The sequence below is a fragment of the Pezoporus flaviventris genome, unplaced genomic scaffold, assembly GCF_033815535.1.
Source record: "Pezoporus flaviventris isolate CSIRO_AGI_PZ_B2104156 unplaced genomic scaffold, CSIRO_AGI_Pfla_v1 ptg000007l, whole genome shotgun sequence".
Lineage (NCBI taxonomy): Eukaryota > Metazoa > Chordata > Aves > Psittaciformes > Psittacidae > Pezoporus > Pezoporus flaviventris.
Window position 1 is genome coordinate 41,486,777 of NW_026892555.1, and position 25,088 is coordinate 41,511,864.

At 36.3% G+C, this 25,088-nt stretch overlaps 1 protein-coding gene across 6 annotated transcripts in view; it reads right to left on the bottom strand.

Annotated features, from left to right (window-relative positions):
• SNTG1 (syntrophin gamma 1) overlaps positions 1–25,088 on the bottom strand; it is a 319,254-nt gene that overhangs the window by 139,173 nt on the left and 154,993 nt on the right. For 3 of the 6 annotated variants that reach the window (XM_061448505.1, XM_061448506.1, XM_061448504.1), the window contains exons 2-3: positions 14,529–14,583; positions 5,783–5,917 (exon numbers count right to left, since the gene is read on the bottom strand). In XM_061448505.1, coding sequence (XP_061304489.1) covers positions 5,783–5,917; positions 14,529–14,555 — 162 coding nt within the window. In that variant the 5' untranslated portion in view covers positions 14,556–14,583. Of the gene's footprint in view, positions 1–5,782; positions 5,918–14,528; positions 14,584–25,088 lie in introns of those variants that run through there. The other 3 variants (XM_061448508.1, XM_061448510.1, XM_061448509.1) reach the window with 1 other exon arrangement.

Genomic DNA, 25,088 nt, shown 5'->3' on the forward strand with positions numbered 1-25,088 from the left:
TCTGTCAGGCTGTCACTTTTAAAAGCTGTCCAGATTGGCAGGGGAAAAAAAAAGTTACCACCATCTGATAGATATTTGAGGACTTCTGTAAAAAAATGGATTCACTCCACTGAATAGCTGACAGATGCCAACACAATAAAAAAAAATCACCATCCTTACTGGTAGCTTTGTAAAGGTAACAAGAATGGAAAGCGCTTGGTGACCTATGTGTTCACGTATTTGCAATTCTCTCCAGGACAGGGAGTTTCACTATGGCATCATTCATACTATTCAATCACACAACAGAATCAAAATATTAAATAAATACAGAAATAAACACAATACAGAAAATAAACTCATATGTTTACTATTTTGAGCTTTTAGCTTTTCAGACATTTTTTCTAGTCATTAACATTGATAATGTTATTTGAACTTCTTTTACGTACACCAAAATACATGAAAAGAAAACTTTAAGCTTTCAAAAGAGGTTGACCCAATGTAACAGCTTTAAAACTCACTCTCAGGAAGTCTCCAAAACTAAAATGTGCAAGCATGGGAAATATAATAACTTCATCTGACTGCTCAAGCAAGTGACAGTAAAGTAATGTGCTCTGAATTTAAACTGATACTTAAAAATTACTAATACTTCTATAATTTAAATTTTAAAAATCAAGAAAAACGTTATTGTGCAAAGTTCATGAGCTGAAAAACTATCTCTAATGGAATGTATTTTTTTGTAATACCATAATAGGCTTTGCATAGAGTTATATTTCAACACAGTTGATCTCACAATAGCAAAAGGACAACTTTAAAAGTAAGATATAACATGTTCTTATCTTTACAAGAAAAGAAGAATGATTGTGCGATTAATAATGCCAGGTATCAGGTCTGGCTAAAGTTCAACAATTTAGGTCAGTGTTACTTTCTGACATTGGAAAAGGTGCTCTTTTCTTTATCAAAACCCCAGCTACAGTCCATAGGTTACATTCAGATATATTTGTATTAATCTCAGTTAAATCCCTGGACAAATGCCATACTACTCTGAGAGCTGTTGCTCTATAAATTATAAGATAAATGTACATTCACTTTTTATTATTATTGGAATTATGAACGATCTTCACATCATTCTCCCCAAAAGATCCTTAATTTTAAGAAATATAAAAGAAATTATTCATGTTTAATTAAATAATGCATTACTACACAGCAGCATGCAACTACATTACTCAAAAGCATCGCTTTCATGTTACCATCAGGTGAGTTAGTAGCTTTCCGGAAAATCCATGGCTCTTTAACAGAGCCTTTAAGAAAATTTTTAAAAGGTGTAAATTCTCCTGGTAGCTGAAATAGACTATTTGCCAGCTGCTCACATTTTATTTTTAGTCTTTTAGCAAACCAGTAGCTGATTTCAATAAACCATCTTGTCAGATGGTACACTGTCATATCCTTAGTTTACGGATGTCACATATACTCTTGTTAGAAAAAAAATCTGAGCACAATTAGCAAAGAAATAAAACCTATTAAAGAAAATAAGAAAAAAACAGATTACTTGATAAAACACAATAATCCTCTTAATTGAATTTCAGAAGTTCATGAAAGGTGATAGGAATTGTGAGGATTAACTCTAAAACAGTAATACTGATTTTGGAATTGTAAAGATTAACATTTTCCTAGGGGTAAAAATATTGAAGATTCATATTTCAGATCAGACATGTCATGTCTTAGATTATGACCCCTCCCATCACAATTTTCAGCAAGGTCAGTATTAAGATACCCTTTTTAGTCCAGGCTATTGGCCCACGCATCTAAAAAATGCTGGGAGTTCCTTTATTGCACATTGTCATCTGGAATAGCTTATAAAGCAAACTTTTGTGAATATAATGTCATGTAAATCAAGAAATATTTTTAAAAGGAAATATAAAATAAAGATCTTCTATATCTCTGCCATCAATACTGATGAAGTTGCCACATGGTTTAATTCAGTTGTTTTCAGGGCATTTCTTTTTGATTAAAAAAGTGGAAAAACCTTACTGTTTTATCCCATAAAGTAACAGACTGTCACAGAGATTTATGATCACAGACTCATAGAATGGTTTGGGTTGGAATGAACCTTAAAGCTTAAAGGGACACCTTCCTCTAGACCAGGTTGCTCAAAGCCCTGTCTAACTTGGCCTTGAACACTTCCAGGGATGGGGCAGCCACAGCTTCTCTGGGCAACCCGTGCCAGTGTCTCACCACCCTCATCATAAAGAAATTCTTCCTAATGTCTAATCTAAATGTCCCCTCAGTCAATTTGCCCTATCATATTACATGCCCTTGTAAAAAGTCCCTCTCCAGATTTCCTGTAATGCCCCCTTGTAGGCATTTGAATACTGTTACAAGGTCTCTCCCAAGATTTCTCTTCTCTAGGTTGAACAAGCCCAACTCTCTCAGCCTGTCTTCCTAGGAGAGGTGCTCCAGCCCTCTGAATATTGTTGTGGCCCTCCTCTGAACTTGCCTGAGCAGGTCCACATCCTCAGGGCTGCTTTAAAAACAATCTACACTCAGCCTGTATTGGTGCTTGGGATTGCCCCAACCCAGGTGTAGGACCTTGAACTTTGCCTTGTTGAACTTCATGAGGTTTGTACTGCCCCAACTCTAGAGCCTGTCCAGGTCCTTCTGGATGACATGCCTCCCCTCTAGCATGTCAACAGCACCACACAGCTTGGTGTTGCTGGCAAAGTTGCTGAGGGTGCACTCGATCCCACTGTCCATGTCGCCAACAAAGATGCTGAACAGGACCAGTCCCAACACTGACCCCTGAGGAACACCACTTTTCACTGGTCTCCACTTGGACATCAAAACATTGACCAAAACTCTGAGTGTATCCATCCAGCCAATTCCTTATCCACCAAGCGGTCCGTCTGTCAAATCAATGCCTCTCTTATTTAGAGACAAGGATGCCAAATCCTTATCAGTCACAAAAAAAAAAAAAATTTCTGTAATACTTACTGATGCAACTGATGCTCAAATTTATATCTAGTTCATGGTAATTCGAACAATCGTTGATGCTTTATGGAACTGCCAGAGATGCACTTGCTGCACTATCATTTTGTTTAGCCTACTATAAAAACAGATTTTTATTCTTTTTTAGTGTTTAACACTGTTTATGTTTCTTGTAATGCTTTAGATTTTTTATTTTATTACTCCAAACTGTATACAGTGAAAGAAGACACAAGGTTCTTTTGCATCTGTTTAGTTTTGGAAAACAAGAACTGTTTTCCACCAAAAGGGAAGTGTTCTAAATTAAGAACTAGGTCCCATGTACTCACATTAAGCAGCACCTCATTCCTAAGGAGCTATTGATTTCATTTAGATGGCTCCTAAAGATGCAGATCAGGATACTGCTGGAACGTTAAGTATCTGTTTAAAGTCTGTCCTACACAGAGGAGCATGCAAATTAACTCAGACCCAACAAACAGAAGAGACACTGTTTTGAACTAGAAACACAGTAATAGCTTTCTGTTCCTTACCAGTGCAGAACTGATTTAGTAAATCCTTATAATCAAATTATTTGAAGATTATTTATTAGAACAGATGAAAAAACTTTTCTTGTAGCTATTCTCTGTAAAATGTAACAATTATATTGGCCTTTAGTTACAAATTTTACTTTTTATTCTTCAGAGTTTATTCTATGAAGCAATCAATGCCTTTGCTGCTAATGAAAGCACTTGCTCTTGCTGTGTAGCATGCACGTAAAAGAAAAATAGATGTGGTCAGCGGTCTAGAATGATGGAAAGAACAAAATCAATGAAGCAAAGTAAAAAATAAGAAAGCAAGCAAGTAAGAAACCTAATACATCAGGAATAAAAATGAGGAAAAAAAAAAAAGGAAGCCTGTGGGACCTGTTTGATCAACCTGTAGAATCAAAGCACATGATTCCAGAAGATTTAAATGACCTGTGACAAAAGGACAGTTAACTGTTTCTGAAATGCCAATCATCCATAGTTTCAATGAACCTACTGATTCAAGACCAGAGGAAATCAGGGTGAAGTGCTCAGAAGTCAAAAAGACACTTCCAGGAAAAAAGAAATTCCTCCCCATCACACTAATATCAATCAGTTATTGTGGTATGCATTGAATATGCAAATAAGATAAGGAGAGTGCAACTGATGAAGCAAATCAACCACTGTTTTTCATAGTGCCACTGAAAAACTAAAGAGGGCAAAACTGCAAGAGAAATCCTTTCCGTGAAATGGAAAAATAATAAATATGCATTTCATGAAGACATTTCAATAACAGCTTCAGTAGAAGTAATAGATATTACAGCACAATAATGAAAATAATATTTTTGAGCAATAAAATGTTTTAAGAAATAATGCCAGAATGGGGTTGGTGGAGTAATGGTGCCACAGTGTGCTGCCAATTGAACAACCATAGCCTGAGCTCAAACTCATAATTTCTTTTTATCTGAGCTGCTAGATGTCCTCTGTGTTGAGGAACTGATTGATAAAAGGAACATCTATATTTCATATAAAGCACACAGACCTGTCTTAGAAAACTGCATTTATACAGCATGAAACTATCAAAAGCTAATGTCAGATTTGTCATGCAAATAAACCCAGCCTTTATGGAGACAGTGTAGACAGTGTGGTACTCTTGTTTCAGAGAAAAACTCAGAATTTTTCACCTCAAGATGTTCATAACAGTGACATGGATTCTCCTATAAATTTTCCACACTGTTAGCACAACTAATATTCTACCAATTTATTTCTGGTTTCTGCTTTGTACCTTTCTATTACACTTGTATTTAGAAATACAGGGATGTTGCAACAGCAATTAATTAATAAAACAGAGAGACACAGTAACAGTCATATAATATTTACATAAACAGATACCAGACTACTATGCATCACAAGATTTAACACGAAATCCTGTGATAATTTCATTTCGCGCAAAGGGAGAGCAGAATGTTTATGATAGTTTCCCACAGATCTTAAGAACATCTCTATAAGATACAATTACAGTACCTATAAAAATTTCTATAGAAATGAATAGTAAATGGCTGCTATCATACTTAGTGATCTTCTAGAATTTAATAAATAATAGTTCCAAATCCTGCAATATTATTCTATATTGCATTTTACACATCTTCCAAATAATTGTCTACAAAGCTCAGTTTCTTACCCACAAAATTCAATATGGTGCTTAAATAAGAAAGCTGACATATCACATAAAACCAGTAATACATAAATCACACTATTACACTGTTCCAGCTGAAGTCCATCTTTATTAAGATAACATGCTGGTAAAACTAGTGACCCTCACAGCATGAATTAGCAGCATGCATGAAGTCAGGTGTTGCACTACCGTATGAAGCAACCACAGCAAAGGAGGACAGCACATAATTCCTCTACCAGCAAAGGCCTGCCATAAAAGTTACACATCAACTGTCTTATCAAGTCCACTGGCAGTATGTGGATATGCAAGTACATTGAGGTCTCTGTACTCACTGTAAAATTCTCTGCTTGTGCAATTGCTATTGCATTCAGTGGCTCCAATATTCAAGGGTGAGTGCAGAAAAACAATACTGTCATCACACATATAACTTATTTATTACCTTATTGCTGCTTCTTAGATGAGTATGGCTAAAATTTACTCTCATAAGATGATGTATTAAAACACACTGTTAACAGTATAAAATGAAATATCAAACTGTGGGAGTAAACGCATACGTTTGTGTGTGGGCATACACACGCACACATACATACAGAGTATTTCTGCTTTGCATAAAGTACATCTTACAGAAAAAATAAAAACTACTTACACCAGAATAGAAAGGCTCACCAGACACACAGATCACATCCTGCTCCTGGATCATCAAAATATCTTTGGCTAAGTGCAGTCGCACTTTGAAAGGCTCCTGGTTACCATCCTGCAGCAAACAAATCCCTGTCTTTGTCTTCAAAGGAAGGAATAAAGAAAAAAAGTTTTATGTTAGAGTTTGCATTGCCAGAAGTGGTATTTTGAAACAGAATAGCTTAGAGATAGGTACAGTTATAAAATGGCAGCAAATATGCAAAATCGCAACCAGTAATCACTGTATTTATTTACTGTGCTCAGACTACAAGAGAACGATGGTCACAGAAGCAATATCAAAGGCAGATTTTACAAAAATAAGGTCCTATTCTGATGAGGATGAATTTGTGAAATTCCTTTCAAATCGCTTCAGAGCAGCTGTGTTCTTACTTTCCATCTTTGTATTAAATGATGACACCTCACTTGGACATGAAATCAAGGGTGATGCTCCACATATTACACCAATTTTGACACAGATACATGAACAATAACACCTCCAAACTAGCCAGGTGTGAGCACTGACAGACTACATGAACCTGTGTGGGCTTTTCATGATCTGGGAGCATACTAACTTGTGCTTTAACGTTCGTCTTCAAATGAAGATGCTGAAGTTAAGAATAAAAGAGATCAAATAATGCAACTGCCTGTAGTAACTTACTTCTTATTCAAATTTTGAACTCTATGTTTATTGTTAGATCAAGAATTCTGTAGGATCTTCAATACAGAACGAGTGACTTGCCAACAATTTTGCAGTTTCTTTGTGGTAGTACCTATTTGTACTACTTTTGGGGGCAGTAGTTTGAGCAGTGAAAAAGCCTGCACAAGTACTTCCAATATGTAATAATTTTTCCCTGAAGGCTGTGTTGAAATGGCATTCTTTATAACATTTCATAACTGACAAGAGTCATGTTGGTAGAGTGTTTTTGGTATGAGAAAACTGCTTACAAGCAATTTAAAAATTCAGCCTTTCAACTGGTAATCTAACAGTATTAGATACCTATACTTATTTGCATAGATACAGAGATATGCACGTATGCATGTATGTATCTCAGCAGAAAATTCCAATACAAAAGCATTTAAAATCTTCAACTCATGTCAATAAAACTTTGCCTTCATTCAGGTCACATTTCAATTCACTGTCTGTAAAAAGCTGTTTTGAGAGGAGATCAAGGAAACAAAAGTCTTGCTGTGAACTTTAACTACCAAGGCTGACCTGGCTGAATCTGAGGGCTTTTTCTCAGACAAGAGTTTAAAAGAGGATTTGGAAGATCTCCCCATAATGTGCTCTGATACCTTACATCCATAGCATGGACAGAAGAAACACAAATACAGAACTGACAGGAGGCAATTGTCAGAATAAAGGTTTAAGTTGGTTTCAAAAGGCTTTGAAAGAGGTGGAAAGGTCGAGGACAACCTTTAAATAGCTCTATACAATGTTCTGTCACTTCTGCTCAATGCTCAACACTCAAACTTAGGAAGTTGTTTCCCCTTGGACACCAATAGGAAATGTGTATAACTCAGTCATAACTTTGAAAGTTGGTCTGACATTTTTATTCTATTAACTAAGTGAAAAAAAAAGAAAAAACTAAGGGCTCCATACACTGAACTCACACTTTGGTCAATAGAAGCCCTGGACAGAGAACATCATACAGCCTTGTTTGAATATTTGGGTGTCTTTTTCAAATAGGACAAGATAGAAACTGACATGAAGAGACAAATCAAATCTGTTAGGTTTTCAGCACCACTGAAAAATTCCCTCTCACACAATACATAGAATATTACAACATTTAAAAAAGAGAATAAAAAGAGAATGTAAAATAGTTAAATTCCCAGGGTCCTCTCCTTGTAACTTTTGCTTTACAAACTAAGACAACTTTTTCCATGGAGTTGTGAAGTAAGCACTAAGTGACAACAGGAGCTGAACAAAGCAAGCCGTAAATAACTAAGTTCAAAAAAAGAGGAGTAGCCTACAAACATCTACCACTTATAAAATGCCTTTCTCCTGCAGAAAAGTTTGCAGACATGCCTTTCCTCCTTCCTGGATAAGAAACTAAATAAATTCTGCCTCTAGTACACTGATAATAGTAACTCTGCTGTACTTGACTGCATGCTCCTGGTTTGGTCAATGACCCTATAAAATCTCCACAGAGTCTTTCTGCAAAAGCTGAGGGGGTTCATTGTGGGAATTAGAACAGAACCATAGCAGACACAATTAGCCATTAGAATAAAATTAAAATTCCAGTCAGTTTCTAAATGCATGTGGGCTGAGCTTAGGAACAAGGAAACCAGTCTTGGGAACAGCAAAATATTTTGGCCCTTGGAAGACTGATTGCACACACTCAGGGATCTTATTTACATCAGACACTCTAAAATGTAATGAACCACTTTACTGTTGTTGGCCTTTATGAAAGCTGGTTTATGATACAGTTCAAAATTACATCTTCAACTATACTACCTTCTTTTCTCTTCTACCTGAGAGCAGCATTAACAACCATGTAAAGGAGAATGTAGTTCAGTTTCATTAGCTAAGCTCAAGAGAAGTCCTTGAGAAGGATGACTAGAATTTAATTGTTTCATTCTGTTTTATTTTTGTCTTCTGAAATTTCCTTTCTGTTCTTTCCCCCACTCCATTCAAAGCACCCAGGAAATTGAACAAAATAAAGATAAGAGCTCCTGAATCCTTATCCAGAGCTGGAACTTAGGAAAGGCATCCTGTTTATACGCTTTCATGTAAATTACTGTGCATATCAACATTTTTCATCCATGTAGCCCCAGCAAAATTATTCTGGTTGAAGAGAGATCACCTGTCCAGCCTACACCCTTGCCATTTCTTGTATCTGAAAAGCTTAGATGGTGTGCCTGTGTGTGTGTGGATGAGGTAGGGGATTGTGGGTTGTAGTTGATGTTCACTTTTGTTCCCATTACTAATTTTTAAGAGATTACATGACAGCGCATGCTAAAATTTTCCTTCCAAGCCTTTTATATCTCACTGGCAGAGGGCTCTGCCCTACCCCTGACCTACAGCAATAAACCAGCATACAGCACGTCAGCCAAGCTACTGTACCTGTCAGTGTGAGATCATGCAAAGCATCTTTGTGTGTTTAAATGTATGATAAACTGCATCACCTTATAGCAGATACAGATAGAGAAGCATAGTTCAGCTGATAACAGCTTGTTCAGCCAATGCACCTTGACTGACTGAGACAAAATCACCAGCAACATTGCCCTACTTAAATTTATATCATTTTACTTTCTTCTTCCTATCTATAGAGTTTGGCACCTGTTGTAGTGAGGGCAAGAAAACTGGGTGTTTAAGTTCCACATCTTTATGAAGTTAATGAGATAGTCTAGGGAATGAATATGGAAGCAATACACAGTGGTGAAAGAACAAGTTTCCAGGTGGGAGAGGAGTCAGCGACTTCATGCAAAAGTAGTGATGAAGGAGGTAGCAGTACCTAAGCGACAGATGTAGTGAATGTTGCAGCTGCACAGTGTTGCTTCTGACATCTCAGTTTACACCTTTTTAAGCTGTGCTAGACAAAACACTGATATAGCAAGAGCTGATGTCCTTGGCAGGAGTTTAGAAACTGCTTACTGTTCCTGAACTAATATAAGAGGGGCTGAAAACTGATCTCTCATTGCTTTGCCACACCAGTCTGCGCTGAACTTTCTGCTTCAGATCACTATCAGAGAACAGTACAGGTTGCCAGAGCCTTCAAGGCAGACTGCTTCTATAAAGTATATGGTCACACTCATTATTAGCAATAAGGCAGTGAAAAAAAGGCCATTTAAAAACCTTTTCCTATTATACCCTGACTTACAGCACAGTCCATATTGGCTGCGTATAAGATCTGGCCCTAATAACTTTCCTAAAAGGAATTTAGAAACACACACCATAAACAGCATGGTACAATATATATGGCCTTTCCAAATATTTAATAAATAACTTCACAGGAAAACTATGATTTATACATTTATGCTAGCAGCAGTCTCTACCAAGCATACAAAACTTAATCCTGCATGAGAAACATCTTTAAAATTACACGTTGAGTTCAAGGCAAATTTTCTGTAGGACTTCCAACATAAATAGTTTTTCATTTATCTGGCCTAAATAAGGCTACTGGCAGGTTTTCTGTTGAAAATGGTTTTGTTTACTTTTTTCCCTATTTGTGGTTTTCCTTGTCATGTATGTAATTTCTAAAACTTTTCCTATGTTTTGTTCTGGAGGAGACTTATTCAGTATTTCAGGCAATTTTAAATAGTCTCCATTAGTTTTCAATACAAGACTATTTTTGTTTATGATATTTTTTCTATTTCTTCTGCCTTGCGGTAATAAAATAATTTGATTAGCTTTGCTTATTCTAGCTTCACATTAGTAGGAAGACTTCAACAGATACCCCAGAATAGGCTAGTCCATAAACCAGTGGAAGAAAGGAAGACAAAAGTAATACATTTTCTGTGAAAGGTGGCCTCAAGTTTTTAGTGCCTGCTTTGGCCAGTATATCCTAAAATGAATGAAACCTCTGCAATTTAGTTTTAAGCCCTGAAATTTATTTCTACTATCAAGAATATGATATCAGTAAGGAGAATGGGCTGCAGAAAGTGCCTTAAATATGTATGTAGTTCACTCCACATGAATAGCAACACTTTTGGATACCTATCTGAACTGAGGCTAACCCCTGAGCAGCTGGAGGATATACTTCTCACTGCTTTATAATTGTAAGTATAATAATAAAACGGGAAATTGATCAGAAGTAGAAGATGACAATGGTAATGAATACATGAGGTAGGAATATGTGTCAGAACTACACAAAGGATCTTTTTTAAATGGTCCAGCTACTCATTCTGTGGAGGTGCTGCCGGCGCAATTTAAAAGCACTTTCATTGTAAAATACTGGAATGCAGCCCAGATACACAGGGATGTGTTCAGCTTGTCATTCAGAGCCTATTCTATCAGATACTAACATATTCCAATTCAGAGGATAGCAAGTCCAGTCCTGAACATCGATTCCTGAACAGCAGGAAAATCTTGAATTTGGACTTTATCTGCATTTTCTTTGATTTGCCAGGTATTTGCCTGGTAAGTATTTGGCTACAGCATTATTTTTAAGTGCTTTTCTTTCAGAGAATTTCCTTGTTTCATGCAGTCTGATTAATTCAATATGTAAATTAGACATTTGGAGAATATATTTTTATATAAATATGTATATATACGAGCTTCTTACTGAACTAAGGTACTTTCTTAGAGCAAAACTTCTTATTTTCTGATGCTATCAGGAAAGAAGTTTGGATGTTTGAATTGCCAATGAGCATACTATACTGGGACTAGATTATACCATTACAGTTGAGACCAAGAGATTAGATAAGATAAAACTGAACGTTGTAAGAACATGTGTGGTTCTTAAAATTTAATTCATCTATTACATTACATTTTCACAGGCACTATAAATTGCCAGTAATTTTCCATCTTGTGATTTTGGCATTAAATTATGAGTGGAAGCTTGATTTAAGAAAAATTCCACAAACCCAAGGGATTAGAAATCCCAGAACTGCCATTTGACAGCATTTATAAACAAAGGAAATCATCAGCCTAGGGTGAAATGTATAAAACAGAAAACAGCATAAAGGTAAGCAGAAACAGTCCAAAAGAGTAAATAACAAGATCTATGAAAGAAAGTCACAAGGAAGTAAAAATACTGCTTAAAAATATAACATTCTATGGCAGGCAAAAAAAACCAAAACAACAATACAGTATGGATGTTCAAATAGAGGCAACTAGACCTCTGAAAAACAGAATGTATCAAATTTCAAAGTGTGTGAAGTCTACAAGGTCATTCACAGGATACATAAAGCAGAGGACAAACTGTTTACCAATAAAGAAATAATGGACAGTACTATAGAGACAGATTCATAGATAATAAGCACTAAAATGAATGGGGTACTTATTAATTTAAGCAAGTTTGAAGTTATATTAGGTAAAAAAAAAAAGCCAAGCTAATAGAAGTAAAGGATGAGATTTCAAAAGTTAGGAAGTAAGAAAAGTTAGAAAGCTGCACATGCAGCGTATTCATAAAGTATATAGAAAATATCAGCTTAAAAAAAAAAGAAAAGAAAGAAAAAAAAAGAAAAAGAAGAGTGTCTAAAGGGAGAATGTTCTCATGCATTATAGCAATCCCAAGTTCTCACTATCAGAAGGGTACTTTCATAGCAGAGGACAGTATTATGTCAGAGACTGAGGTTATCTTTCAAGAAAGAGTTTTCAGAATACAGAAGGTCAGGTGAGTACGGGAGAGCGTTTAAAGAACCCAGTGACTCTATGATTCATGCTCTTGTAAAGTTCAGAAAGCTCAAGACAAAGGCTAAAAGAGGAGCCAGACAGTCTTATGGTTTAGAAATTGTTGAGTAAGTACAAGAACCAGCACAATGGATTCATTTGCTGATCAGTGAGGGAAGAGCATGGAATCCAGAATAATTAATTATAAAGTAATGCAAATTTTCCCACAACTAGCAAGCAGATAAGCCACAAGAAAAAAAAAAACTATAACTTTTCTATCATCAGATACGAGGTATTTTCCCTGTTGGTGCTGTGTCTCTGCAAGCGTTCTGTGTGTGATATGCGATAGTCATGTACATAAGCACATATGTATATAAGCACATATACATGTAGTGTATATGTGTGCTCTGTATGCGTGTGTCTACTGGGGATATTTATTCACTCCCACTACTGGTTGAACCTGGGGCATGGAGCTGCAGCTGCTTCTTGGGCTTTCAGATTCAGCTCAGTAAGTTCTTCCCTGAACGAAAACCAAAGTAGATGATGCTTTTCAATGATAGTGTTGAAGTTTTAGTTAAAAATTACACTATATGTAAGCATAAGGCTGCTGATGATTTATTTAGACACAGGCATTTGATGAAAGTAGGTTGAAAGTCTATATTTTATTAAGCTTGATTAGACTGGGAGGAAAGATGTAGATCACAGCTTCCAGAATTTCTTGGAAGTGACAGCACCGGTTCTGTGGCAGAAGACTTATTTTATGCAAAGCAAATAAACTAAGGTTGACTCCACTGCATTTAAGTTTATTAATCTAAAAGCAAAAGAAGCTTCTTTTGGATCTCCAGGCCACAGAACTTTCTTAGGATGGGTGGAATCATCCTCTCCTTTCCTTCTCTATCATGGAAAGTCCAACAAAGCAGCTGATTTTAAAGAGCTAAATTTGAAAACAATGCCCCCATTAGAAACCTGATACAGAATAACTAATTAACTTATTGTACTGTACTGTAAAGGCTAAGATAGAACTCATATGCTAGGTCATTTTTCTGTGGCTGTTCTTGTCATCACTGCTGCTTGGCACAGAAGTAAGTTAATTGCCGCTAAATAATTAATACTAGTGTACAGTTCAAATAATGACATAAAAATACAATGAAAATAGTATGTATCTGCCTCTTTGTCAATAAATGCATTAATAAATAAATGATAATATATCATAAAAAAGAAAATCAACGTGCCCTTAAAAATATGTTTTAACTTTTGGTCAGGCCATTGAACTAGATGATCATTGAAAGTCCCTTCCAACTGAAAATTTTCTAAAACCCAAACCAAACCTCAAAACTAGCAAAAATGCTTTTTACCAGGCAAATAATCTGGGATATACTTAGACTGGGCACGAATCTTCTTAAGGTCTTAAAGCCTGATACATAGCATCCTGGACAACCATCGTTGCATTCTTTCCCAAAGGTAAACTTAACTGTCATATTACGTTTTGACCGTACTACTCCTCTCAGAATGTTGTCACGATTTAATGTTCTTTAGCCTGTTTATTTTCTGTTCCCCCCTAATTTATACCAATTGATTCTCAGGTCCAAATTTGCTTTAAGCTGCAGTTAGTTCTTGGTTCTATTGCTGTTCCCATCCCTCCACTTCATTTTTTTTTCATGGGATCATGGTAAGGCTTACAGATATGACCATTTTTCTTGCTTTCAGTCAACAACTTCCAAAACGTTGTTTGCAATTTTCAGTGTACAGGCCTGACTTTTTGATCACAATACTGCACTGACATCATTGCGCAATTTGGTGTAAACAGTACTCACTGTGTCTCAATTGCTGATGTGAAACTGCATTACAAACATTGTTCATAGACAATCATTGAGTAAATAAGATGCTCTTTTTAATGTCTACAAATACATCTCATTTACTTTATGGAAAAGTTAGTGGAAGGGCGAAAGAAGTACTTTGCACAGACATTATGAAACTATACTCACTTTAAGCAAAAATAACCCTCTTTAGCTCATCAAATCAGAATGGATTAGTTTTCATATTGGTCATCTTCACCTCTTTCCCTACTCGACCTTTTCCCCCACCTTTACAGTGCCAGACAGATTTCTGACTCAACTGATGTTTTCAGATATAAACACTGCATGAAGAGCAAAGATCACACAAAACATAGCTACTGCACTTACATTGTGCCTACAGAGGCAAATTGGAATGGGCAGAGGTGATGGCTAGGGGTGAATACACCTGGGCAAATTCTTTCATCTTCTACTACAAAGTCTGTCTGCCACCATAAAGTGATCAGCTGAATAACTTGTATCTGATTATATAACTCCTCTCATTTCAGAAAAAAAGGAAGGAAAAAAGGTTTTTGCATATAAAAAGGATTAAAAGTTCATGGAATTTGATTCTACTATTGTTCAAAAAGAAAAACATCTGATCCTACCTCTTCACAGGCGGTCCTGAAATCCATGTGCTATGACACAGCAAGTGATATTTGTCTAAAATGGAGAGAAAGATTTCATTAGAATGAAAAAGATATTGCAAAAATAAAAGTTACCTGTCTGAGCTGAGCGACTGCACTTCTCTTTGTTAGGTCCAGTTATAGTCATTGCTTAAAAAGAGAAATGATTAAAGTTGCATCAGGATTAGGAAGTGTGAGGTATTAGAAGCTGGTCCTGTTTCTTACAAAGTACACAACCTGATTTCATAGAATGTAATAAAAGGAATGCTTATGTCCCCACAACCTTTTCCTCTCCACAGGGCATTCAAACTTACTTTTCTTATTTCAACTATAATTTTTTTTTTGGTTGCTTTTATTCCCCCCCCCCCAATATTAAGAGTATACTGGAAAGTATCAGAAATTGAGACAATTAAATGTTGCTCTTCAGAATACACTTTCTCTTCTAAAAGACTGGTTTTTTTTCTCTCCCCTAATTAAAAACCATCACGCATCAATAACTTTTGTCTCACATTTTTAATGTCTCCAAGTAAGTCAGTGTCATTTAAGTGTGCCTACTTTGCAGAAATATTTATGAGCTGAAAAAACAAATGTTAGAAAGTCAAGAATATGTGTGAATGCTGGCAAAATGTCACACCAAATCCTGTGATTATTACTTTGCCTGGCCTTTACCGAAAGTCTGTTCATCCCAACGCACTTATGCATGCATTTATTAATGGTATAAAGCCACTGGAACAGGCTGTTATCAGAGGATAATAACAGTGTCCTGCTGTTGGTTCTGCAATAGAAACACTCATGTATCACCCAATGACATTTCCAGTAAACATTTCTGGGCAAAAAAGTAATTGTATTCAATGGCTAGCGAATTGAAACCTATACCAAAATCATCCCCATCAAGCATTTTACTGCTGTTCTGTGTTAATTATGTGCTTATAATTATTTGCATAAATATAGTATTAAAAGCTCCCACACAAAAATTGTCCCATTAGCCTAAGCTTAAAACAAAATGTAAAAACTATACCTACAAAAATGTAGGTCTTAATACTAAAGCATCTTCATTTGTTTTGCTGCCATGGATGCAGATTCATTAAACCCAAGCACACATACACATATGAGGTTAATGTTCTGTATTTACTGAGCTTTGCTTGGTTCACAGCCTGTGCTCTATGCTAGCAGAGATAGCCTAGGTTTGATAGGTTACAAAGCAGGAATTTAAAATGGACCCATCATCATTCCTTCATTTATCAGCTTCGCAAGTGCACCAAGATTCAATAAAGAACTATACCTGTAACTCTGCTCTCAAGGTGCTCATAAAAAACAAGGTTGCTACTACAATCTTGAAGATTTTCCCTCTGGTGCGATAGTCTTTGTGCAATGAAGTATGTTTCCTTGTAATTTTTATGAACTCTCTTTCCAGATGCTGACTAAACTCTAGTGGGAAAGAAGCTTTAGTCACCTTAACAAAACGTCCTCTGGGGACTTTTTAGCCTTGTGGGACTATAAAAGCATGTACCTTTAAAATACAAACTGAAGTACTGCACAGAGTCCTCCTTTCTCAGGCCCTCGTTATGTCAGGTCAGAATTCCTAGTGCCATTAAAAGTGTTTTCACTTATGTTCTGCCTTTTATTAATAAAGATCTAAAAAGCTTCGGTTTGGGCAACTATGGTTCCAGAGTCAATGACAATTCCTCTTTGATTCTTTTATAGCTACTCTTTGATCTAAATCATATCTAATCCAGGTAATTTCTACAACTCAGTATTACTCCATTTTCTTGATTTTCTTCTTTTTGTTGGTTTTATTTATTACAAATTTATTTACTTATTTTGGAAATATTTGTATTACCACATAGAAGAACAGTAAGGAGCAACTAGGCTTCACAGGATTATAGACAATTGTACACACAACTCATAATCTAAAATAGCTTCTAATTCTGCTAACAATTTAGCAAACTTGGAAGTATGAAGTTTCATGTGAATACAAAATTCTTTCTTAAAAAAAACTTTAAACCTTCTTTTTTAATCCAAAAAATAGGTGAAATAAAATATACAACAAATACTCTCCTGACAGCCATCTCCTACCTAAATAACTTCTCTGGTTCTCACAGAAAGGTTTTTCACAGTTTTCTCTGGGAAAGCTGGTTATAGGCAGTTTTTCATTGTCTGTAACAACAACTTTAACTATTTAAAATACTGTCTAAAATGTAAAGCTTGCACTAGATAATTCTCAACAAAAAATCACACTCAGGCATTCAGCAACTCAGTTACCAATCTTTGCAGTATAGCTGGCTCTGCTTCTGTATTCCTCTATTTCCTACTGATATTGTCTGTAGCTGCACACAGAGAACTTAAACCCATTATCAATGTTCTTTTTCTGACTATCAGCAGTTTTATAACACTTGATATTTTAGACACAGCATATAGATGGTTTGCTTTCAAAGTGCATTACCTCATAAATCAGCTCAGAAACATCACTGTTTCCAGCATTTACATACCAAATAAACACTCTAGATGATTAAGTTACAGGAATACATATCATGAATCACACAGAAATTCTGTGATCTTATGCTGGTAAAATGCACCAAGGATTAGTAACTGTCTCCTCCTGTAATACATTTAAAAAAGGGTAGAAAATCTAATACTAAGTAATTCTGAAAATAAAACATTTGTAAAATGATAAACTGTGAAAGACACTGCTGACAGATATCCCTAATCAGCCTCTGGCTAACCTATGCAAGCTCCTTATCTCCAAACCACCACCACTTTCACTTGAGGACCTTTCCAGCTCTCCTAGGAGCTTCCTTCAGTAGACAGTCCACTGGTTACCAGCTTAAAGCCCCCTTCAGATGCAGCAATCTTTTGTCATATACTTTTTTTTTTTTTCTTCCTTTACCCTTAGGTGTCTTTGGGACCAGAAAGTGAGAAGGGAGCTGCCTGTGGCTTTGAAGGGAGGAGGTGCAGAGGAAACAGCAACGTCAGGACAGACAAGGTATGCAAGCACAGGGAGGGGAAGGCCTGAGCAGCATGCAAAGAGAAAGAATGGCTTCAGTGAGGCTTCCTCTGAAAGTGCTGGGAATCACTGCAATCAAGATATGTAAACAAGCAAGCTCAGGAAAGTTGCTTTCCTTCCTTTTGACTTGATTTGCAATCTGCACATCGTCCAAAACTGAGTTACCAAACTTACTTAGTTCATCTCTGCTGATAGATGCAAAGGATGTAACAAAGGTTGGTAACAGAATTTGACACTTCTTTGGCAGAACAAGCAGCTATTCAATACTGCAAAAAAATTTACTGAGCAATATTATTATGGCATTTGTGTTCTGAAGGGAAATCAATGGCTAAAATAAAACAGTAAAGTTTAAGCATGTGGCAGCCCTCAGAGACAAAGCTTCATTCAGGATAATGCACTGAGTACTTGAGCTATGCTCTGGTCTTCTTATAACAAATCAGGTCATATTGAAGTGGTAATTTCACAAACTACTTCCATGACTGAATACTCCAGTATACTTAATAAGATTGCAAACAAAAAAAACAAAACCAAAAACAAACAGAAAAATTAAAAAATTCATGTGCACAAAACAGTAATAAGAGGCACTTTGCAAAGTGTTGGGAATACCACAAGCCAAATAAAATACTATTGAAGCAACAGCAGAAATGCAGGAGGAATAGTAGGAAACACTACATTCTCAAGGTAACTGATACAAAGTAAGAACACAATACTGTATGCAAGTTCATGGAAAAATTAGGTATTATCTAATGCAGTTCAATTCAGCATATGGTATTACTGCAGCTTCTATACTTCTTACTTGCCAGAGATAGATCACAATAAATTCTTATTGCCTGAGAACTGTCTCAATTGGTAACTGAGTAATGGACTAAAACCATGTTTCAGAGACACAAATATCAGATCTGCAAGTAATTGTAATCAAGTTCACTACTAAACTTCATGTTTGCTTTTTCAAGTCATTCTTTTGCCTCTGTTTTTACGAAGATCTTTAATGCTCTACATTTTGGAGAGGTCTGAAGGAAGTAATATCTGTCATTTCTCTGTGTGTTAGGAAATGTAACATACACATTTTTAACTCTGCAAGGGCCGGGGTTTTATTTGGGTATTTTAGCAATAATTAAGAAACAAACCAAACCCAAAAAACAAAAAAAAAAACAACGAAACCCCAAAACATTTATATTGTAAAAATAGGAAAAGTAGGCTTAGAAATTATCCTTAGGTGTACCATAGCTGGTCCTTTGTGCTTTAAGGAAAAGAAAAATATGTTGCGGAAAAAAGAGTCATTGCTGTAAATGCAAATTCCATGAAGGCATATTCATTCCATCTGGCTTATCACAGAGTGTTTAGTACTGGAAGAGTAGTCAGAGGAATGCAGACAGCACAGTAAATCAAAGGAACAGTTTAGATTAATAAAACTCTATTCAGTTACTGGTTTCAGAACAGCTGAATTATATTTCATTTGAACACTGAGTTACTTATGTTCAGTTAACATAATGATTTTTAATAATTTATGATAGTAACATACTGGACTCATCTGGTGAAAAATTTCTGAGTGAGCTGGGAACAGTGTCTAGGTCCAAACACAGCCTCATACTTCTCATACAGTTCAATACATGAAGAGGCATCTCTATATACATTTCACAGAATTACAGGTTTAATAAATTAAAGTTGAAAGATGCTTATAGAGCTGGTGGCCCCTAAGATGCACGTACTTCAATCTACCTGATAATTCAAGGACTGAGATGAACTTTGAACTCAGCAAAGCTGTGCACTTCAGCAGCAGTGAGGAAAATACCTGACAAACCTATTTAACAAAATGTCCAGCTCTTGGCAAAGCTAACGCTTCAAAAGAAATGAAGCTGCAATTAGTAGCCGACAAGGCTTTTAATGTTTCTTTCATTTTACCTTGGTTAAAACAAGAATGATATTTACCTACCAATCGTAATTTATTCTGTTAGCTGCAAGCATTTCTAATCAGCATGCCCAATTAAGAATTCACTGTATAAATTTTTTTTTTTTTACAAGAATCAGTGAGCCACAAGGCAGTATTAACTCAATAAACGTATCTTGGGCTTCTGTTTGTTTATCTGGTACTCTTTGGGCTAACAACTATCTAGCGCCCCCCCGAACAAACATCCGCAAATTGAGCTAATGAATAACCCAGTCTTTTCTGGCTTGGCAAAAGCACACTGATGTAAATAGCAAAAAAAAAAAAAGAACAATGCAACACGCAGTCTTTCAAGGGGGGAAATGCAGTGTTACAGGTGAATTGTCTAAATAAGGAGAGGTTAAATGCCAATGGTCTGCCAGTGCATGTCTTTATGTAAAATGCTCTATGGCAAAACGGAACAAAAAAGTTTGGCTTTGGGTCAAAGCCTAGAATGTTGGTAGAAAAAAACAAACCTTGTGTCTGGCTTTTCCAGTGATACCTTTTAGTGATTCACTAGACATGTCTAAATATAATTATGTACTTAATTCCAATGAGGTAGTGCAGATGTCAGAGCCCAAGCAGGGATTAAATGTCTCTTCATTCTTAACTGCTCTGGAGGCTGCATGAACTGTGTCATGATTTAGACTATGTCTCAGGTTTGTCTAAAAGTGCCTTGTAGCAAAGATGAACAGAAGTTCTTTTCTGATTATCTGGCACTGCAGTACAGTTTTTCTCTCCATTATCTCTCAACACAGAATTTCCTTATAAAAGAGATACTGACACTCCTCTGCCAAGGCAATTGTTTCCCAGTCAAATATAAATTTCATGCCTCTGGCACTATGCCAAATGCTAGTAGTTTGGAAATAGACCTTCCACATCATGTTGCATCTTCTGATTACACTTAAGTTTTAAAAATAACCCAAACAATATTACACCAATCTCCTACAGGAGGTTACAAAATAAATTAATAAACACTCAGGACACTTTAATTTGGGAATTGCTTACATACTAAAGTAAGCTAAAGTCAGGAATGCTTCCACTTCTTCAAATGCTGAGCATGCTTTTCCAAATTAACATGCAGGTAAGATAATACTTAGTGGCAAGGTCAGTTTAATGTAAGTTTTGTCTTTGTCTTACCTCCAACTTTGAACATTGACCCAAGGGATCAATATTGGGATTGTTCAACATCTTTGGACATGGACAGTGGGATTGAGTGCACCCTCAGCAGGTTTGCTGCTGACACAGTGTGTGATGCAGTTAACATGCTGAAGGGAAGAGATGCCATCCAGAAGGACCTGGACAGGCTCTAGAGTTGGGCCAGTGCAAACATCATGAAGTTCAACAAAGCCAAGTGTATCTGGGTCAGGGCAATTGCAAGCACAAATACAGGCTGGGTTGAGACTGTCTTTAAAGCAGCCCTGAGAAGAAGGACTTGGGGGCAGGCACCGGCTGAGGAGAAACTCAACAGGACCCAGCAATGTGTGCTTGCAGCCCAGAAAGCCAATCATTTCCCAGGCTGCACCAAAAGAAGCATGGCCAGCAGATCGAGGGAGGAGATTTTCCCCTTCTATTCTGCTCTTCCACCTGGAGTAATGCTATCAGCTGTAGGGCCCCCAACACAAGAGGCATGTGGACCTGCTTGAGCAGTCCAGAGGAGGGCCACAAAGATGGTCAGAGGGCTGAAGCACCTCTCTAGTGAAGACAAGCTGGGAGAGCTGGGCTTGTTCAGCCTGGAGGAGAAAAATTTCAAGACAGGCCTTATAACAGTCTTCCAGTACCTAAAGGAAGACTACAGGAAATCTGGAGAGGGACTTTTTACAAGGGCATGTAGTGTGACAGGGTAAGGGGGAATGGTTTTGAACTGACCAAGGGGACATTTAGATTAGACATAAGGAACAACTTCTTTATGATAAGGGTGGTGATACACTGGCATAGGTTGCCCAGAGAAGCTGTGGCTGCTTCATCAGTAGCAATATTCAAGGCCAGGTTGGACAGGGCTTTGAGCAACTTGATCTACTGGAAGGTGTCCCTCCTGCCCATGGCAGGAAGGTTGGAACCGGGTGATCTATAAGGTCCTTTCCAACCCAAACCTTTTTATGACTCTATGATTTATTCAACAGACAACATAATAAAACACACAATTTAGCCATGTAAAGTCCAGAGAAACTAGACTTCGGAATCATGTGGTAATAACTAAATTTATATATATTTAAATAGTCATAAAAGTTTCTAACATTTTCCTATGTGACCAGAACAGTATGGATTAATGCAAACTAAGATAAATTGATTCACAAATAGGGAAGTGCAAAAAATCAGTATGACCACTAAATGAAATAAGCATACAAAATATTTTTGAGTTTTATATATGCACAGACTAAGAAAATGTATGTGACATATATAATAAAGGAGTGTTAAAACACACTTAGTGAAATTGTTTGGCTAAATGTATTTCTTTAGGAAATGGATTCCATTATCAGAAAACTCAGTCACACAATCCCCACTAATCCTAGCTCTTTCATTTCAGATTCAGACTAAGAAACCATGAATGCAATACCAGCACATAATTTACATTTCCCCACTGCTAACAGGACTTTCCCTCAATTTCTGTAGGCAAGTGTATCCCTACTGACTTTAAAAAAATGTTTTAAATTAATTGCTGTTGATACTTGTGCATGCCATGTTCACTGGGCAGTGTTTGTTTTTGTGCTTAAAATAATCAAAATAATAATGTAAAGTTAACAACAAAAATTAAACCAAGATTAAATAGAGACATGACATCAGACTTAATACAGAAGATGTTCATTGGATTAAATGAATGTTTTTCTTCCAATTTACAAGTGTATATAGTAGCACATATTTCCATTTCGTTATTTGACTGAAATGTTTCCCGTATACCAGGGAAAACACAAACTAGGATTTTTCAAGTGATACGACACCATTTCTGCTCATATGCTGGTTTGAATCAGAAACTTGATAGAGTTTGAACTAACAAGATAAGCATAACTGAAAGAAATGTCAAAGTCTAATCTCAGAGAAATTCAGAAGTTTCATTAACTTCAATGAAAACAAAATGACAAGTCATTTTAAATTGCCCCAAGACATAAATAAAATCCTAGTTTCATTTGAAAATTCATAACCAAACCAATATTTGAATTTGACCTTCCTTTACTATTTATTTCCTTACTATTTTATCATATTCCTAGTCTACACTCAGAAAATCAAAACACTGTTATATTTAATATTAACAAGTTATGTATCACAATGAAATACATTTGTAATTGGTTTGAAATAGAGCAGTGGAAGTATTTTAAATGCTTTCCTATTATTTCCATAGGTGTGAACATTTAAAGTGGACTAAGGCATCTCTGTGCTGAAGATGAGCTGTTTGTTGTGTCAGGTCATTGATCCTTTAATGTCACTGATTTTCTTCATGGCTTTTTTTTTTCCTTCCTTTTCTAAAATATTAATTTACAGATTTTTCACAAAGAATCAAGTGAATAAAAAATGAATAAATTGAAAAATTAATTTATAAAAGTATTTAAATTAATGTGATCGAGTAACCATTTAATAGCTTCTAAAGTTTACCATTAGCATTTAACTGCTTCTAAAGTTTACCATTAAACACCAATTTTCCTCAGGTAAAGTTAAAAAAAAAAAAAAATAAAAAAATAATCCATTTCAAATAGTTGCCAGTGAAGGAAGAAGGAATAATCCTGTGCCTTAACTAGGAAATTCTGGCCATCAGAGATATATCACGATCATGGTTTGCATGGCCTTCACCACATTTATCTTTTTTCAAAGCAAATACTTCTATACAGAAGAATTCAGTACTTACAGAAAACAAACACCAACAAGTTGGCTCAAAATTAATCAACATAATTAGATCTTCCACTTGAGTTTTTATATGATTGCAGCAAAAGCCTCTTTAACTTCTCTGGAATCCAGAAAATGCGAATTTGTAGCAGTACTGCTGTAACATCATCAAGTCAGGTTTATTTATTGTCAAACTGTTCCTCCAGTAGTACATTGTCAAAATGCATAAAAAGAGAACTTGAGATATGCAAAATATGCCACACAGGAAAACAGCACTTAAAGAACTGTAAAATTAAAATAAACAAAGTTAAGTAGCCAGTGAGAAACAATGCTAAGCAGAAAATGTCCCTATAAGAGCAGCACCCCTCACTGAAAATCTGGATGGAACTGAACTGGACTGCATTGGTGAAATGGTCATCTTAGCTGTCCATACAGCCTTTCTTGCAGGTTGTTAATCCTGCCATAGGAGTGTAGTAATAAATTGCTAAGAAACACCAACTACAGCCTCCTCCACTTTTAAAAACTGAGGTTGATTCAGGCTAGTGGTAAAATATGCCGGTCCAGGAACACTGAGACACCACATAATGACACCCAGGCAGGGCAGACGTAGGTGGGCAGCTCACTGAGAACCAGGATGTCAAAACCTGAAACTCATGAGAAATTTTTCTGTGTCTGTAAAAGTCTTGGACATGCTCATAATGCAATATAATATGGGTGGGACTAATATCAGTAACTCCTTCTATGATTATCTTTCACACTCTACTAAATGCAGGTGTGAGTCAGTAAATGTAGATGAGAGAAGATGAGAAAATTAAAGTGTAAGTCAAGCAGACTGGAAGATGCTGAATGTCATGTTGAAAAAGTGCTGCCAGTAATAGAATGAGAAGAATGTGAAACAGAATCTGAAACTTGATAGATCAGCAGAAAGGAGATAGGGTAGGCCAAACTGAGGAAGGGTTTGGGTGACGGGCAAGTTGAGGAATGAGGAAGAAAGAGACAGCCTGAGGAGAGTGAAAATGAAGGTCTGTAACCACCACAGAGCACTGGCCCCCAGGGAAATGTACCCCAAAATCACACCAAAATTCCACAGGGATAGTAGCATACACCCATTTTACTGTAAAGAATACTAAATTAAGCAGTGTCAGCAAATTTAATGTATATACCATTAAGCTATTAAATACGGATTTAGCCCATACCAACCAGTACTCTCCAAAACAACAGACTACATGATTTAGTAGTTAGCGTAAGGATTATTCTCAATATACAATTATCTTACAGCCACCTGACTTCAGAGGACAGGGTAGTTGAATACCAGCGATGCAGGCTGTCTTACGCAGCTACCCTCAAAGCCAGAAGCCATTTTTATTAATAATGATAAATGTAAACTAGGAGCTTCATCTTTTGGAAACTCACAAGAAGTGCCAGAACATTGCAGCTAGAGCTCAAATGACAGCTCTAAAGCTTCCAAGCCTACCTGTGAGAGTATTAGAAGATAGCTCATTATGGGTTACTTTTTTTGTTTTATTTTTCAAGTAGGTTCCAGTGGGAAATTTAGATTGTGATTGTGCAGCTGAAACCAAGTCATAATGTATACACAAAAGGATGATGGCTTCAGTTTGCATAGCTATGCTTAATTAAAGTATTTTCCAACTTTTTAACTTACCTGAAAGATTTTAAACATAAGTCTTCAAATCAAATGGGACACGAGTTTAAATAATTCTACTGATGTCTCCAAAAGCCACAGATATAGTGGTGTACATCTATATTGGTACACTAAACAGTACCAAAGACATCTGCA